This window comes from Musca vetustissima, unplaced genomic scaffold (genome assembly GCF_032173495.1).
Source record: "Musca vetustissima isolate MV318-11 ecotype Yass unplaced genomic scaffold, APGP_CSIRO_Mvet_v1 utg14752, whole genome shotgun sequence".
Classification (NCBI taxonomy): domain Eukaryota; kingdom Metazoa; phylum Arthropoda; class Insecta; order Diptera; family Muscidae; genus Musca; species Musca vetustissima.
Genome location: NW_026882468.1, coordinates 395,033 through 411,920, shown reverse-complemented (window position 1 = coordinate 411,920; position 16,888 = coordinate 395,033). Strand labels below are relative to the sequence as shown.

At 34.5% G+C, this 16,888-nt stretch overlaps 1 protein-coding gene across 1 annotated transcript; it reads right to left on the bottom strand.

Annotated features, from left to right (window-relative positions):
- Positions 1-1,013: 1,013 nt before the first annotated feature.
- LOC133328895 (DNA-binding protein Ets97D-like) lies at positions 1,014-5,090 on the bottom strand. Its single transcript, XM_061537405.1, has 7 exons — positions 5,021-5,090; positions 4,753-4,888; positions 4,622-4,691; positions 4,429-4,561; positions 3,193-3,497; positions 1,641-1,933; positions 1,014-1,541 (listed from the first exon to the last, which is right to left on the bottom strand). Exons 1-7 carry the CDS (start codon positions 5,088-5,090, stop codon positions 1,115-1,117), a joined length of 1,434 nt encoding a protein of 477 aa, XP_061393389.1. The 3' UTR covers positions 1,014-1,114.
- Positions 5,091-16,888: the final 11,798 nt, after the last annotated feature.

Genomic DNA, 16,888 nt, shown 5'->3' with positions numbered 1-16,888 from the left:
ATTATATAAACAATGTGATAGGGTGACTCACAAAATTATACAAACAATGTGATAGGGTGACTCATAAAATTATAATATTCGCTAAGCACTATACCCTCCGCCTGAAAGTATGCTTTAGTATTCAGCAGCCCTTTTGAAAGACGAAAACTTGCCTTTGGTAAAAGATGCATTTTTGTGTGATTTTCATTTTCAGGTAATAGGCGCCCAGCACCGAACAGTAGCTATATTTCGCATAATGGTTGAATTCAAATGCAAATAACTCAACTACTACTTAACCGATTTTCGTAAAGTTTATACAAATGGATAGGGGAAATTGTAAACTTTTATTCCATATTGACAATACCTATTGAAATTTCTCGGAAAAAGGTGTTTATAACACCAGGTCATGTATTGGTCTCTGAAAAAAATATTTTAAAAAATCCACGCCTTTCATATGCTTCGAAAAAAAAAATTAAGAAATCTACGCCCTTTAGAGGTTGTGGTGGACATGGCAAAATTTACAAAGTTTTGGAACACTCCACCTTATGGTAAATGATATATTAAATATATTTTCATAAATTTCTGTTGTATATAAAAAAATATATATTTTTTATTTTTACAAAAAGGTATCGATTTTTAACGACAAATCGTATTTTGTTGTTACAACAATATTTTAATTCTTAACAATATTTTTATGTTTTTGTTTTTATATTTTTTAATATATACACATATTATTTTATATGTGAAATGAAAGAAGGTTGTATAACAAAATCTTAGCACAATTTCAATGAAGTGAGTTCGAAAAAAAACCGAAGAAAAGAAAAAAACTTAAAAACTAAACTTAAATCAAGGTATAATAATTAATAGATGTTGTATGTATGTAAAGTGTGTTGAAAACAAAATGTTATAAATGCCAAAATAATGGATGAATGAATGTAATACAAAATAAAATATGATACTCAATAATATAATCAAAACACAATAAAAAGTAATAATGTAAACTAAAAAAGTGTATGTACGTACGAAAAAAAGAATACGAAATTAAATGTTAATCAGATTGTATATCCGGACAATCTTCAATAATATGCTCCTCCAGCAGGGTAAATAATGGCTCCTCTTTCACCTTAACCCAAGGTCATTCTTCATCTGTTTTACTGTCCATTTTCTCGAGGTAGACTGATTCATCTACAAATGATTTCTCATTAACCAAGGCCGATAACTCTGCCGCCGTATAACCAATTAATAATTTCAGGTCACAATCAAATTTATAGGCAAAACGTTTACCCGATACTTTCGATATCATATCACCATCATAGTAATAACGTAATGCTCGCGATAATTTTTCATAATTCATCGCCGGTTTGTTTTTCTTTTCACCCCAGAGACGGGCCACCTTTTCCGGATCGGTTAATTTAAATTCACCATCTTCGCCGACCCATTGTATAATGTCCACATGTTCACGATCGGTTAGTATTTCCAAAAGGAATTGCCACAACTGGACTTGACCATTATTACCCGTACCCACACCGTAGGAAGTGTGCCCTAGACTGGCCGCCACCAAACTGTGAGTGGTCATGTTTATTTCATTTAAAGCTGCTGTTAGCATGAAAAGAGAAAAGAAGAAAAAAATTTAAATTATTTACTCAATCAAGGTTATGAACGCGTACCCACCCTCTTTTTTCAATGTATGGAATGTTTTACGCATTATTTTCGGTTCCCTGGTGAGTGTGGTGGGCAGCACTGTGGATGAGTTACCTTGTCTGGGCTCCGGGGCAGCTAATGCTGTCTCTGCTGCCTTATGTACAACCGATACAAATTTACATTCTTTGAGCAGTTGAATATGGGTCCAGAAGACATTACCCGGATCGGTGGGTATTTTCTTGCGAAATTCTTCGTGGGACAGAGAACACAAATGGCGACCAGATATTGACCAATCATTGATGTTAGCATCGGCCTGCAAAAATAGAAATAAAATGTTTTTAAAAATATTTTTTGAATGTTTAAATTTTTAAAGAATATTTTTTCAAGCCACCAAATAAGGCGTGGATTTCTTAAAGAAGACTTTTTTCAAGCCACCAAATCAAGGCGTGGATTTTTTAAAAAAGACTTTTTTCAAGCCACCGAATCAAGGCGTGGATTTTTTAAAGAAGACTTTTTTCAAGCCACCAAATCAAGGCGTGGATTTTTTAAAGAAGACTTTTTTCAAGCCACCAAATCAAGGCGTGGATTTTTTAAAGAAGACTTTTTTCAAGCCACCAAATCAAGGCGTGGATTTTTTAAAGAAGACTTTTTTCAAGCCACCAAATCAAGGCGTGGATTTTTTAAAGAAGACTTTTTTCAAGCCACCAAATCAAGGCGTGGATTTTTTAAAGAAGACTTTTTTCAAGCCACCAAATCAAGGCGTGGATTTTTTAAAGAAGACTTTTTTCAAGCCACCAAATCAAGGCGTGGATTTTTTAAAGAAGACTTTTTTCAAGCCACCAAATCAAGGCGTGGATTTTTTAAAGAAGACTTTTTTCAAGCCACCAAATCAAGGCGTGGATTTTTTAAAGAAGACTTTTTTCAAGCCACCAAATCAAGGCGTGGATTTTTTAAAGAAGACTTTTTTCAAGCCACCAAATCAAGGCGTGGATTTTTTAAAGAAGACTTTTTTCAAGCCACCAAATCAAGGCGTGGATTTTTTAAAGAAGACTTTTTTCAAGCCACCAAATCAAGGCGTGGATTTTTTAAAGAAGACTTTTTTCAAGCCACCAAATCAAGGCGTGGATTTTTTAAAGAAGACTTTTTTCAAGCCACCAAATCAAGGCGTGGATTTTTTAAAGAAGACTTTTTTCAAGCCACCAAATCAAGGCGTGGATTTTTTAAAGAAGACTTTTTTCAAGCCACCAAATCAAGGCGTGGATTTTTTAAAGATTTTTTAAAGAAGACTTTTTTTAAGCCACCAAATCAAGGCGTCGATTTTTTAAAAAAGAAATTTTTTTTCAAGACACCAAATCAGAGCGTAAACTTTTTTAAGAAGACTTTTTTCAAGCCACCAAATCAGGGCGTGGATTTTTAAAAAAAAAATTTTTTAAAGGCCATGGATGGCGTGGATTTTTTATGAATTTTTTTCAAAGGTTTTATAAGGTGTGGATTTTTTTAAGAATTTTTTTTCAAGGGCCTATATAAGGCGAAGACTTTTTAAGGCTTGTTTTTATAAAAAAATGTACTCACCAACTGAAATTCCCGCATTGCCCATTGAAACCAATATTTCACTTGCGGCACCGTCCATTCATTCGGATCATCGGGTATTTTAAGTCGCGTCTGTTCACGGCGAAATTTGCTATCGAGTACCCAATTGAGACAGGGTTTATCTTTCAATTTTGACGCCGCCGATTCATTGAGCTCTGTAAGTTCACGTTTTATTTTCTTCGGTTTAGTTTCCTCTTCAGTGTCATCATGTGATTCACTTGTGCGTACGGGTGCTTCATCATCGGTGGACACATCACTTTTAAATGCTTCTTCAGCGGCAAGGGCGGCTAAAGAAAAATATATATTTTTAGTATTTCTATTTTGAATAGAGGATATTCAGAGGCATAATAGCTTCATTGAAGCTCGAGATAGCAAAGTCGAAAATATGTGTATTGGTGAGACCCTTAATAGATGTGGGCGGGCATAAGGATGTAGGAAAATCCGCAATCAATTTTGAATATCGTTATAAATTAGAGAACTTCATTAGCTTAGATTCGGAAGCGATATAAATGAGGAACATTTTTGTAACCTCCAACATAAATTGGGGTGGATATTGAATTTGTTTGTAATAACTTTTTTTGAAGATCAGGATAGGGATCGTAATATTTAAGATAGCGCTTTGACATTTTACACACAAAGGATGTTCGACATGGCTCATTTTCAAAAGTACCTTCCCATTTTCTATATTTTGATATTATCCGCAATTTTCTAACGATAATTTTGATTCCGGATTCTTGGAGGGTCATATCCTACATACAAAGTTCGGTATTTTGATGTTTTACACGAGTTTTTCAACGAAGTTTTTGTAACTTTAGATTCCGTGATGTTGCAAGATTGAAAACATATATGCAGGATATTTTGATATAGTTCCATTATTTGGTATAGACCAAACATAACGGACCTTTTTCAAATATTTTTAAACCGTGGCATTCCGATTTCTTAGTGTCAATTCTATCTCTATCTGAAAATGTCCAATGGTGGTCTATGTCTTTACAGGACAGCAGTATAAAAATCCGACACCATAAACTGTTTTTCGAATTCTTGTTGAATAAAAAAGTTCATTCCAGACGTTTTTTAACTTTTTTAACAACATTAAGAAGTTCGGCCCGTCGTTTTTCTTTTTTATATCCTACCCTTTTATCGGTAATGACCTTTGTTTCCCTTCAATGAATCTATTTGACTCTGTTACTCCACATATAAATATCCAATTTTACATACCTAAGGCATCCTCGGTGGGTTTTAAAACATCCAATATGTTTATGCGTTTAATTATGTATTTAATTTCCACATTAATCTGTACCAAGCCCTCACCCTTGACACACTGGTCAACAAGGTTTTTGTGTGGTTCCAACTGGAATAAAAATTCCCTCATTAATAACAATCATAGCAAACAATTATTCATCTTTCTTACCTCCTGGGCATCCTGCAGCCAAAATTCATAACCCTGCAGACTAAGGCCCACCTTCTTTTCCAATAATTTCCTAAAAAAACAACAACAAAATAATTACCAACAAATTCCAATACATGATCATCGCAACTTACTGTAACGTTCTCAGTGGCTCCCGGATATCCATATGCATAATGATTTCATTATCTGAACCCGCATTGGAATTACTATCATCCTGAGTGGACATGTACAGGTCGCCTTGTTGGAACAATTCATTGGCCATCATGCCCTCTAGAAGAGACAAACAAAAACAATAATTATTATTATTTGACTAGAAAAGTATTTCCTGTTTCCCAGGAAATGTTACGCTGATGATTATTGAGCATCCGCCTTCATCACGAACTGGGGATTTTGGATACCCACCTAAGTCTCCGCCACTTCCCAAACGTTGTATTAACTCTTCCGATAACTGTGTTAAGTCATTTGTTTCCATTTTGTGTTGTAATAATTAATTATTTTGTTTATTTATTTCTTGCTGCTGCCGTTCCAATTGTAATTTTTTGTAAAACAACAATGCCGTATTTTGAACGGTTCACTGAAATGAACCATATAGGGACCAGTTGAAAATATTACGAAGAGGGAAGATAAAAGAAAATTCTGATATGCCGTTGTGTTTACGAATGAGTGTGATGTATAACGGCAGAATAAATCTAGCTGTGAATACCAGTTGAACTATTTTGGATTCTATAAAATGAACGGGTGGAACTAAATGCAGATTCAATGAAATAGAAGAATGGAATGTTCTTATGGAGAAATAAGTTCTAATTTGAAATAAATATTGAATTATGAATTACAACGAACTGCAGAGATATATAAGAATATAATATAAGTTTCTCCAGACCCAAGAGTTTGTAATATCCCAAATTTATGTCCTAGAAGCACAACTTAGCATGCATGGGTAAGAAGGAAAGCAAATTCGGGATTACATTAAAATTCTCAATACTTACTTAGGTGGCTTGTGACAGAACGTTTGTTCCATAAACCGAGCTTAAAAAAGATTTCCATGCGCGTCGGTTTTGAGCGCAGCTCATCCAATTTGAAAGACCATGTTCCGAGATGTTGACTTCTACTTGATCTTTCCATCGGATTTGTGGTTCGCTTTTACAGGCCTTTTGAACTGGGGCATCCTCATCAATTCTCACGACATTACCTAGCCAACGTAGTCGCTGCAGCTCGATACGTCTGACTATGTCGATGTCCAAGAATAGATGGTACAGCTCATGGTTCATTCGACGGTGATATTCATTCGACGGTGATATTCATTCGACGGTGATATTTCTTAAATTGCTTACTCAGACCATAGTAGAATCTGTTGGCCAATACTATTATTCTCCGGATTTCAAAGCTAATGTTATTAGTTTTGTTTATGGCGGTACCGAGGTATATAAAATCATTGACTACCTCGAAGCAGTAGATTTCAAGTTCCAAAGTTGGTCCAAGGACGTCTTGCGTGTTGATACCATCAGCTTGGCCTTCTCGGCGTTTATTGCCAGACCTACTCAATTCGTTCAAAGGTGGATGTTACCGCTCGCAATGTTCGACCCATTATGTCGATGTCGTCGGGGTAGGCGAGTAAAATGTGCTGTTTGGTGTACAGAGTGCAATTTTTGTTCACATTGCATCACGTATGACCATTTCCAATAGGATGTTAAGGTCACACGACAAACTGTCACCTTGTCTGAATTCTCGTTCGGTAATGAAGAGCTCTGAAAAGTCCATTCCGAATTTAACTGTTGGCCTTGTGCCAGTTAGAGATATCCTGCATAGCCGTATTCAAATTGCAGGAATGCCAAACGCAGACATGGCTGTAAACACCTCAGAGTTGATTGGGCTTTGTAGTCGACGAATAGGTGAAATCGATGTATGTTTCGATTTGCCAGGTCTGAAGCTGCATTGATAAGATCCAATAATATCATTAACAATTGGCCTCAGTCGTCCACACAGCACGCTGGATAGAACTTTATATGCGATGGGAAGGATACCTATTCCTCTATAGTTGACACATATCGTCTTGTCCTTTTTGTGCACGGGTCACGGTATGCTGTGGTTTCAATCAGTGGGCATGTATTCCTCTAGCCAAATTATACTAATCAGTTGGTGCATGCTCCTGATCAGTGTCTGACCACCGTTCTTGAATAGTTCGCCTGCTGCTCTATTATTCTTCAGTCGATTAATTGCCATTCTGACCTCTTCTTGGCTATACTACACCGTCATCTCTTATTGTTTCTGCGGTGTCTTATTCACCTCCACTATTTAATACCAGAAGCTTTGCAAAAGGCTCCTTCCAGATCTTCAACACACTGTCTTTATCTGTTACCAAGTTTTCTTCTTCATTTCTACAGAAGGATGTGTTGGTAAAATTTCCGGACTTCATTCCGACTCCTGGACATCCCGATCCATCGAAAAATCAAGACATTTCATACACATAGATTTTTTAACTGAGTTTTTCGTAGGCCTATATAAGGCGTGGATTTTTTCCTAGGCCTATATGGGGCTTGCATTGTTTAAATCATTTTTTCCTAAGCCTATATAAGGCGTGGACTTTTTAATAATTTTTTCTTAGACCTATATAAGGCGTGAATGTTTTAAATAATATTTTAATATTAAATTGTAAAAAAGTCATAATCCTAATGTACATTTAATGCCAGTTGCTAAAGTTGGTTTTTGTGCAACTTTTTTAAAATTGCCAGCGGTAATACTGGCTGCATAATCAAGTGACTCAATAATTTGAGATCCATCTTGTTTTTAAGCTCTCATTTGTACGTATTATGCTTTTGAGTTCGGTCAGAATGGAGATGTTTGAGTTTTTTTGTCTTAATAAAATAACTCAATATGTGAAAAGGAAAACATTCATTCTTTAGATAATGCTTTTGTTCGTTCAGTAACAGTGTTGCCATTTTCGGCAAATTAAATACATTATTATTTGGTCCGACCCACATTTAATTGTTTGCATTTTCAACGGTTATTTCCGAGGTTGTTGTCCTGAAAACCGAGGGTGGCATGACAACGATTAGGGATTTTAAGTCCGAAATATGATGCGTTTGGCGTAAGGAGGTATACGCTGCGTAAGCTTCAAATTCAACAAATTTATTTTTTTTTACGCGCCATAAGTCTCTTTGAAAATAAGATTATCTCTTTAATTATCAAAAAATTTCTGCTGGCAGGCATCTTTTAAAAAACATTCAACGTTCCGTATAACAAATAATATGTTTATCGAATTTTCAATATAACGAATAAACAAAATATTTGCATTTTTACACCAACCGTTTTCAAAATTGAATACTACGTATACGAATGGGCAAAAAAATGCATTTGTGTTGTACAAATTTATGAAAAATTTTATTATTTTAAATATATGTCAAATAAATCCCCACAGAGGAGGTTAACACGACAACAACTTACAATCTAAATGCCGTTTTAATTATCATGTTTATTACGAACGCAAAAAATATACATTAGTACTTTTTTAGTTTTTACTGAAGTTGCAATTTAAAAATAATTTCGCTATGGTTCAACTTTTTTTATTTAATGACTGCACCTGACAATATATCCAACAACATTTGTTATACAAACACGAATCTCCTACATTTCCCCTAATAATAAAATATAAAATGAGGAGAGCATTATCTAATATAATAAGAAACACTCAAAAATGCAAAGTGCATTATCTAAAATGATGTAGTGGCATCTACATTATTTATTTTAATAATTTGTTACGCTCAAAAAAAAATCACTCAGTTTTCGACAAAATAATTTACTCAAAACCTTTCTCCCTAACACCATCTACATATGTTCGAAAATTCGAAGAAAAACAAAGAGAACATTTCGTCGTCTATATATTATTTTGTCTATGATATAGTACTATATTGCAGGTTTGGGAACACAGCTACAGTATGTAAAATCCGTTATGTTCAATTGTCGATAATGCAGTGCATCGATAATAGTGTTCTTTAATATGTCATTTAACATTTCTGTTCACAGAACAAAACTTTAAACAATCCTACGTTATGTGGTAAACATCAATGCAGTCGTTAAACGAAATAAACCAAAAAGAAAACAAATCTGCAACATACCTAAATAACGTGTGGCTGTTAATATTTTAAAATAATGACGAAATTATAACGGTGTTATTTAATTTAAACACTTTTTCTGTAAAACTTGAACCGAGTGAGTAAATAATTACTGGGGTTTGAGAAATATATTAACAGTTTTGAATGGATCAAACTGTAATTTGTTTTTTTTTTGTACTGAATTAACGCGTTTTATGTTAACACTGAAACAGATTGAATACCTTCCATCGTTATTAAAGTAAATTGTTGATATGTTGAGTGGAGAAAGATGAGCATTTATTTTTAAACATGTGAAGAAATGTTATGCGTTCACGATACAGTTTCCTAAAATACAACGAATGTGGGCACGCCGATGTTTATTGTTTTATAAATAACTGTTTTATAATGATTGTGGTTTTGGCGGCTAAAATGATCAGACTAATGTGACGAAGACGTGTTACGTGTATGATGTATTTAAAGAACTGACATGAATTAAACTTGGTAAGAAATTCCTTAATTTAAATAAAGTATAAAATAAATATTCTGACATAAACCCCATACAATGTTTCAGTCCCAATTAATGTATTTTTAAGGTTTTAGGTGTATTTTCCAATCAAAGTGGCTGTAATTAAACATTTCTGTTTTGTGAAGGGCAAAAAAATCTTTACAGAACATATTTTGGCATAGCTCCCTTATGAGGATCTTGTCTTATTTTGAATGTTTTCGCTGCATTTTACAATCGAAGTAGCTGTAATTTGGTAAACCCAGTTTCGGAGGGGACTTAACATCTCGGGAGAATACATTCAATATAGGTAACTTTCGATAGGGTCCATTTAACTGCACCGAACTAATTTCTATATTTTGAAGATTTAGATACAGACTTCAAACGGAGTTTGGCCCTTCAGGTGCTATGAGGGCGAAAAACACATTTACAGGCAATTTTCCATATATGTCCATATTTTGGCATATCCCCTTTATTTTGTGATGTCGGTATTCGCAGGCTCGTTTCCGGCTACACCCGAGTACTCTTGTATATAGATATATCGCTTATTGGCGGTCAATTTAATGAATATTTGAATGTAATTTAAGGAATTAATAAAATAATCTGAATTCTCACAACAAGTTGTTTCGAATTCCGTGCGAAGTTGGTTACGATTTAGGCGTCAAAACAACCTACCGTTCAATATTCTGGGGTATGTAAACGTCCAGAATCAAAACGCACGTCAAAGAGCGTTGACTCGTTTGCTGAGTTGTAAACAACAAGCAACAAAACAGACGGTAAGGGGTTCCGATGTGTTACTTGGTTGTAAGCAACTAGCAACAAAACACACGGTAAGGGGTTCTGATGCGTTGCTTGTTGGTAAACAACTAGCAACAATAACGCACGTCAAGGGATTCGCACGAGTCATCGGTAACAAAAAACAACGCGCGTGCTTCGAGACTGCAATGCGGCGACAAGGGTTAACGCACAACAACAGCGTGATCCAGAAAGTTGTGACGACGGTCCTATAAAAGGGCGAACGACGAATACTGCTGGGACAGTCGTGAGAGAAGAGCTATCATCACAAGGACCAGACGATAAAATACCCTAAGACCTTTCAACAGGTGAGTCAAGTAATAGACAAGAAGTGAAGAAGACTGATTGTATAGTGAGCTTCCCTTGGCCACTGAAACCACCGACCCCACACACGAAACAATTGGGGATTTGATATTGCCACTCTGGCCACCGGCAGCTTGCCCCAGCAATTCGGTGGACAATTGAATCGTTACAATTTTAAAAGTTTTATCCACATTTTCCGAAATGACTGTAGTTAAATTGGAGAAAATTTCCTATACAGATCGAAATATTGACCTTAAATACCACCAACCGATAATATGGGTCGCGGTATCATTTCCACTATTTTGAAGGTTTTAGCCACATATTCCCTTGAAGTTGATGTAATTTTACATTCAGAGAAAAAAATGTTCAACGTTTCTTTTTTCGAACCTTGTTTTGATCTGTTCTCTCCACACCATGGGTTTTTTTGTCTTTTTTTCTTGTTTCTTTGGACTACCCTTGCATATGATGACGGATCCTTTCATATTTCTCTTTCATAGTGGCCAGGTGTTTTAGTAAAGATTCCGGGTACATGGGCTACATATAAATATTGAAAGACAACTGGACGTGACTTTTGCTAAGTTTTTTTTTTATTTCATTTTCAACTTTATCCATGTTCCGCCGAAAACGATGAGGCCCGGTCGATTTAAATAATACCACATTACAAAACGTATTAAAAAAACTCTGAACCATTTTTTACACATTGTAAAAAATGAAATGTGGCGCCCAATTTTAAATTTTCTTTTCAGGTTACCTCCCCGATGTAAACTTTCGAAACGCAGATTCAAGTATCACATTTGCCACTTATTCCCTGGTAGTTTTTTTTTTTGAAGATACACGTGTCTTTCATTTTTAACCCTCGCTTAAATAATCAGTTGTTTTTTTCCATTTTTTCGAAAAATTTTAAATTTAAAATATGGCGCCCAATATTAATGTTTCTATATATCATTTAATATATATTTTTAAGTGGTAATAGAGTCTTTTAAACCCATATTTTCTGCACAGTGTAATCAACTATGAAATGTGGCGCCCAATATTAAATTTTCTTTTTTAGGTTAACTCCCGACGTAAACTTTTGAAATGACTATACACGTGTCTTTTATTTTAAGACAGTATTTTTACTTGGTAATTTTTGATAAATTTAAATTAGTAAAATTTCATAACACCAACAGGTGCCTTCCATTTTTTTTGCTACTCTTTCATAGTCCCTTGTTTTTCCCGGTTATTTTCGAAAATTTTGAATTTGTAATTAATTAATATGAAATATAGCGTCCAATATTAAATTTTCTGTATAATTTAATAAATTATTTTTTTAAATACACGGACTTCGTAACCCAGTTTTCCTCTTTTCTCGAAAATATTTAAATTTAAAAGGCACCCAATTTAAAATGTTGTATAAAATTTAATAAATCATTTAATTTTTTAGCGGTAATAGAGCCTTTTAAAAACGAATCAACTGGTACACACTCGTCTGGATTACTTTCCATGCATGACATTTACTATTGTCATGCTTTACAATGGAGAAGACGCGAAAAAGACAATAACAACTTCTAAACATGTCATTGTCAAGTAGTTTTGAAACAAACGGCGTTAGGGAACAAAAAACTCCATTCCATTTACCATAGAAAGTAGATAAAAGGAAAAAGAACAACAACAATAGAAAAAACTCTACACTAGCTAATAAAGAGAAAGCTGCAAATAAACTACAAAAAGAGCTCTTCATGAACCAAAGTTGTTGCGTTAAAGGATTACTCGCGTTACATATGTTCAGTATAATTCTAAGTTTTCGTCGTGCTGGTTCGTTTTCCCATCAAGAAAAAAAACACACACAAACACACATTAAATACGTAGTGCAAAAAAAGAAAAAAAAAATATTTGAAATATTTTCAGTGGAATTTTTTATTATATAAAATAAAAAAAGTTTAAATTAAAAATTTAATATATAATAATATTAAAAAGCTAAATATAAAAAAACCAAACCGTCCTAAACTAAGTGTAATAATTAAATAAATAAATTATTAATTGCATATTAAGTAAAGAAAGAAAAAAAGAAAACCACTGCCCCATTACCGTTTATTTCGTTTGAAAAATCGATTATTCTTTACTCTTTCTCTCTATATCTCTGTTGCTCTCAACACCATTAATAGCAACAACAACAACAAACACTAACTAACATCATCAGTTAGGCCAGCCAGTCACTCAGTTAGCATTATTGTGAATGTAAAAGAAAATAAAACCAAAACAAAGCCAACAATATAATAAAAAACAAGAAGAAGCAGCACCAAAGGCTTTTTGAAGTCTAATGAGACCAGTCAGCCAGCTGAGTAAGAATAGCAACAACACTCCCTCCCCCCTTTGAACAACAAGAACAATGGTATAAAAAATACTTTGCTTAAACACAACAATTGCAGCAAAACAATACCAACAAGAACAACAACAATATATCATTACACATTCCTTTGCTTGGTGATGATGATGGTAATGAAAACCCAGTGAGACAGTAACAACAACAATAACAGTACCTGGCTGTCACAAGAAACATAACACACAGAGGTATAAAGCTTCAGTGATATAATTATTTTCTCTACATACACGGTCTTGCTCGCTCTCTCTCGGCCTCCCACATTGAAATATAAAGCACATGCCATTACAATGATAACTTTGGCGCTCGCTCTCTCTCTCTAGTCGACTTCTCTGGTGTACGGTTATTTCATTTAAACTAGATTAAACAGTTGTTACTCTCTCTCTCTCTCTCTCTCTCTCTGGCTTCTCCATTAACGTTGTATGTGGCGCCCTGTCTCTCTCACTGTGTGTGTGCGGCTCTTGTTGTTTTTTTCGTTTTGGAGAGCCTAGTGTGTGTGCCTGCGTGTTTGGTATTGCACAGCCTGTGTGTGACATTTCGTTTCTTGTTTGACAATAGTTTCCTTTTGGCCGCTGTCGTGCAAATACGTGTCTTGTGAACAAAAAATCAAAACGTGTCTGGTCGGAAGTTCCTTTGCTTCTATTTTAACCATACAAAAAAAATACAATAGAATAAAAAAGCAAAGCAGCAACAAAAACTACAAGAAGAAGAGGAGGAGAAAAAAAACAAGTGAAAGAATTTAGTCTAGTAGTGTTGAAATAATACATAAATTGTATGCTATTGCGAAACAATTGTTTAGGCCAAATGTAATCATAAAGAAAGAAAGAAGAAGAAGAAAAAAATAGCCTATCTGACAGTCAGCCACTAGCATTCATGTCGATTTATGTCCAGTGTGTGTGTGAAAAAATTATGAAGAAATAAAAAAAATGAAATGAAGTGAAAAGTTAAAACCCCTATGAAAAGAAAAAAAAAATAGGAAGATTATTAAAAAAAGGAGAAGAAGAATAAGAAAATAACGTAAAAAAGAAAAATTCAGTTCAAACCCCTCTTTATGGTTTTTGTGAAATAAGAAAAAAAAAATCATGGCATTTTCCTTTAAGTGAAATCCAAATGGTCAATAATTTACCATGGGTTTTGTAATGTCTATGGATTTCTAGTCGAGCAAATAGTGCTACGCCCCAAGATAGTTTTTATTTTATGGTGGTCAATGTAATTCCCAACAAACAAAAAATTGGTAAGCCATAGAATTTTTTATTTTAATAATTTTTCCGTTTTTTTATTTTATCTTTTCTTTCAATTTTTTTATTCATTCATTTTCCACTTTCCTCGCTCTCTCTCCGCTTTGGCATAGTACATATTTGAAATGTCTACACCAGGCTCCATTACTTTGAAAAGCATGTCACCACCCCATCATCATTATTATCATCCCCAAATAGCAGCAAGCCCCCCAAAAAAATCCCCCCCTCACTCACTCTCTCTCGTCGAGAGAGCAACAACAACAGCAACGAAAATAACCGTGCATGCAAACAACAAACGAACAACTTGGAAGCACGCACAGGCCAACGACGACGACGACAAGTACCCTGGTATTTACTGTTACTACTACGATTACATACATACTAACAGACATACATGTATGTCTGTTTGTGTGGGTGGTTGGTTGAGCGTGTAAAGGAGTTGTATATTTTTTTGTATGTCTGCTGTCGCCTTTATTCTATTGCCTAACCAAATAATATGCGACAATACAATACAAAAAAGAAAGGAAGTTAAAGGCAACACCAAAACCGTATGGTTGGGTGTGTGTGTGCAAACATTCATACGCACCCATATACGGCTCCCTTTTTTTAGAGTTGCCATTCATTGGGGAAGAATATACTTTAACAAATCCACGCTTGTTTTAGTTGCCTTCAAAAAAATATTCTTTAACAAGTCCACGGCTGTATTCGGTCTTTGAAAAAGTATTCTTTAAAAAATCCACGGCTGTTTTAGGTCTTTGAAAAAATATTCTCTAAAAAATCCACGGCTTTTTTAGGTCTTTAAAAAAAGTATTCTTTAAAAAAATCCACGCCTGTTTTAGTTCCCTTCAAAAATATTCTTTAAAAAATCCACGCCTGTTTTAGGTGGATGAAAAAATGTTCTTTAAAAAAATCCACGGAAAAACTGTTCTTTAAAAAAAAATCCACGCCTTTTTTAGGTGGATGAAAAAATGTTCTTTAAAAAAAATCCATGTCTGTTTTAGGTGGAGGAAAAAATGTTCTTTAAAAAAATCCACGCCTGTTTTAGGTGGAGGAAAAAATGTTCCTTAAAAACCACGCCTGCTTTAGGTCATTGAAAAAATATTCTTTAAAAAATCCACACCTTTTCTAAGTCTTTGAAAAAATATTCTTTAAAAAATCCAATCTTGGTTTAGGTTCCTTAATATTCTTTAGAAAATTCTCTCTTGGTTTAGCTCCCTTAATATTCTTTAAAAAATCCACGCTTTTTCTAAGTCTTTGAAAAAATATTCTTTAAAAAACCCCCCCTTGGTTTAGGTCTCTTCAAAAATATTCTTTAAAAAATCCACCTCTGCTTTAGGTTTTTAATCTTTAAAAATCCATTTTGAAAAATATTCTTCAACAATTCCACATGACTTCTAAATGAACCTCAATGGCAACTCTTTTAATCAAATTCCCATTCGTCAATTGTATAAGTTCGCTCCCCTTTTATTGCCTCTCACACACACCCTTACACCGTTGCATACCTTCACGAAGTCTATTTGTAGAGCTGAGTGTAGGATTGCCAAAAAACAAAAAACTCACTAAATATGGTGAGGGGAGTTTTTTTTTGTAGTGCCGGTGGTGGTGTTGGTAGATGGAGGTCAGCAGCGGCAACAACATAATCGTTATTTTTGTCATAGCTGTTGGCATTACAAGAAAATTAATTTATCAAATAATATTTCAATCAAACACATTTGTACGCTGCGTGAACACCAACAAAGGAAAGAATGGAATGCAAACAAAACAAAAAACAGAAAGAAGAAAAAAAACGACGAAACAGCAACAAGACGAATAAGTTATTGATCATCATTGCCACAAGGCGGAGGAAGGTCGTTGTGACAATATTGCTCATACGTCATACGCCATGGTGTACATAACCCTTGCTATCGACGTAGGTACATTGGCGTTTAAACTACAACAAAAATAAATAATGTCTTAAGTTCATTGGAGGTCTTCTTACGAACATAGATTATCCAATTTTTGGATGAAAAAAAGTTTAGTTTTTTTTTTGGTTAGAGGAAAACAATAAATTAGAAAAATGTAATAGGAAAAAATGGCGCTTGAGGCTGTGTGGGTTCTCCAAAAAAATATTCTTTAAAAATCCACGCCTTATTGGTCGTTTAGTCCTTGAAAAAATACACGCCTTATTGGTGGGATGGTTGTTCAAAAAATATTATTTAAACAATCCACGCCTTATTGGTCGTTTAGTCCTTGAAAAAATCCACGCCTTATTGGTGGGATGGTTGTTCAAAAAATATTCTTTAAAAATCCACGCCTTATTGGTCGTTTAGTCCTTGAAAAAATCCACGCCTTATTGGTGGGATGGTTGTTCAAAAAATATTCTTTAAAAATCCACGCCTTATTGGTGGGATGGTTGTTCAAAAAATATTCTTTAAAAATCCACGCCTTATTGGTGGGATGGTTGTTCAAAAAATATTCTTTAAAAATCCACGCCTTATTGGTGGGATGGTTGTTCAAAAAATATTCTTTAAAAATCCACGCCTTATTGGTGGGATGGTTGTTCAAAAAATATTCTTTAAAAATCCACGCCTTATTGGTGGGATGGTTGTTCAAAAAATATTCTTTAAAAATCCACGCCTTATTGGTCGTTTAGTCCTTGAAAAAATCCACGCCTTATTGGTCGGATGGTTGTTCAAAAAATATTCTTTAAACAATCCACGCCTTATTGGTGGGATGGTTGTTCAAAAAATATTCTTTAAACAATCCACGCCTTATTGGTGGGATGGTTGTTCAAAAAATATTCTTTAAAAATCCACGCCTTATTGGTCGTTTAGACCTTGAAAAAATCCACGCCTTATTGGTGGGATGGTTGTTCAAAAAATATTCTTTAAAAATCCACGCCTTATTGGCCGTTTAGTCCTTGAAAAAATCCACGCCTTATTGGTGGGATGGTTGTTCAAAAAATATTCTTTAAAAATCCACGCCTTATTGGTGGGATGGTTGTTC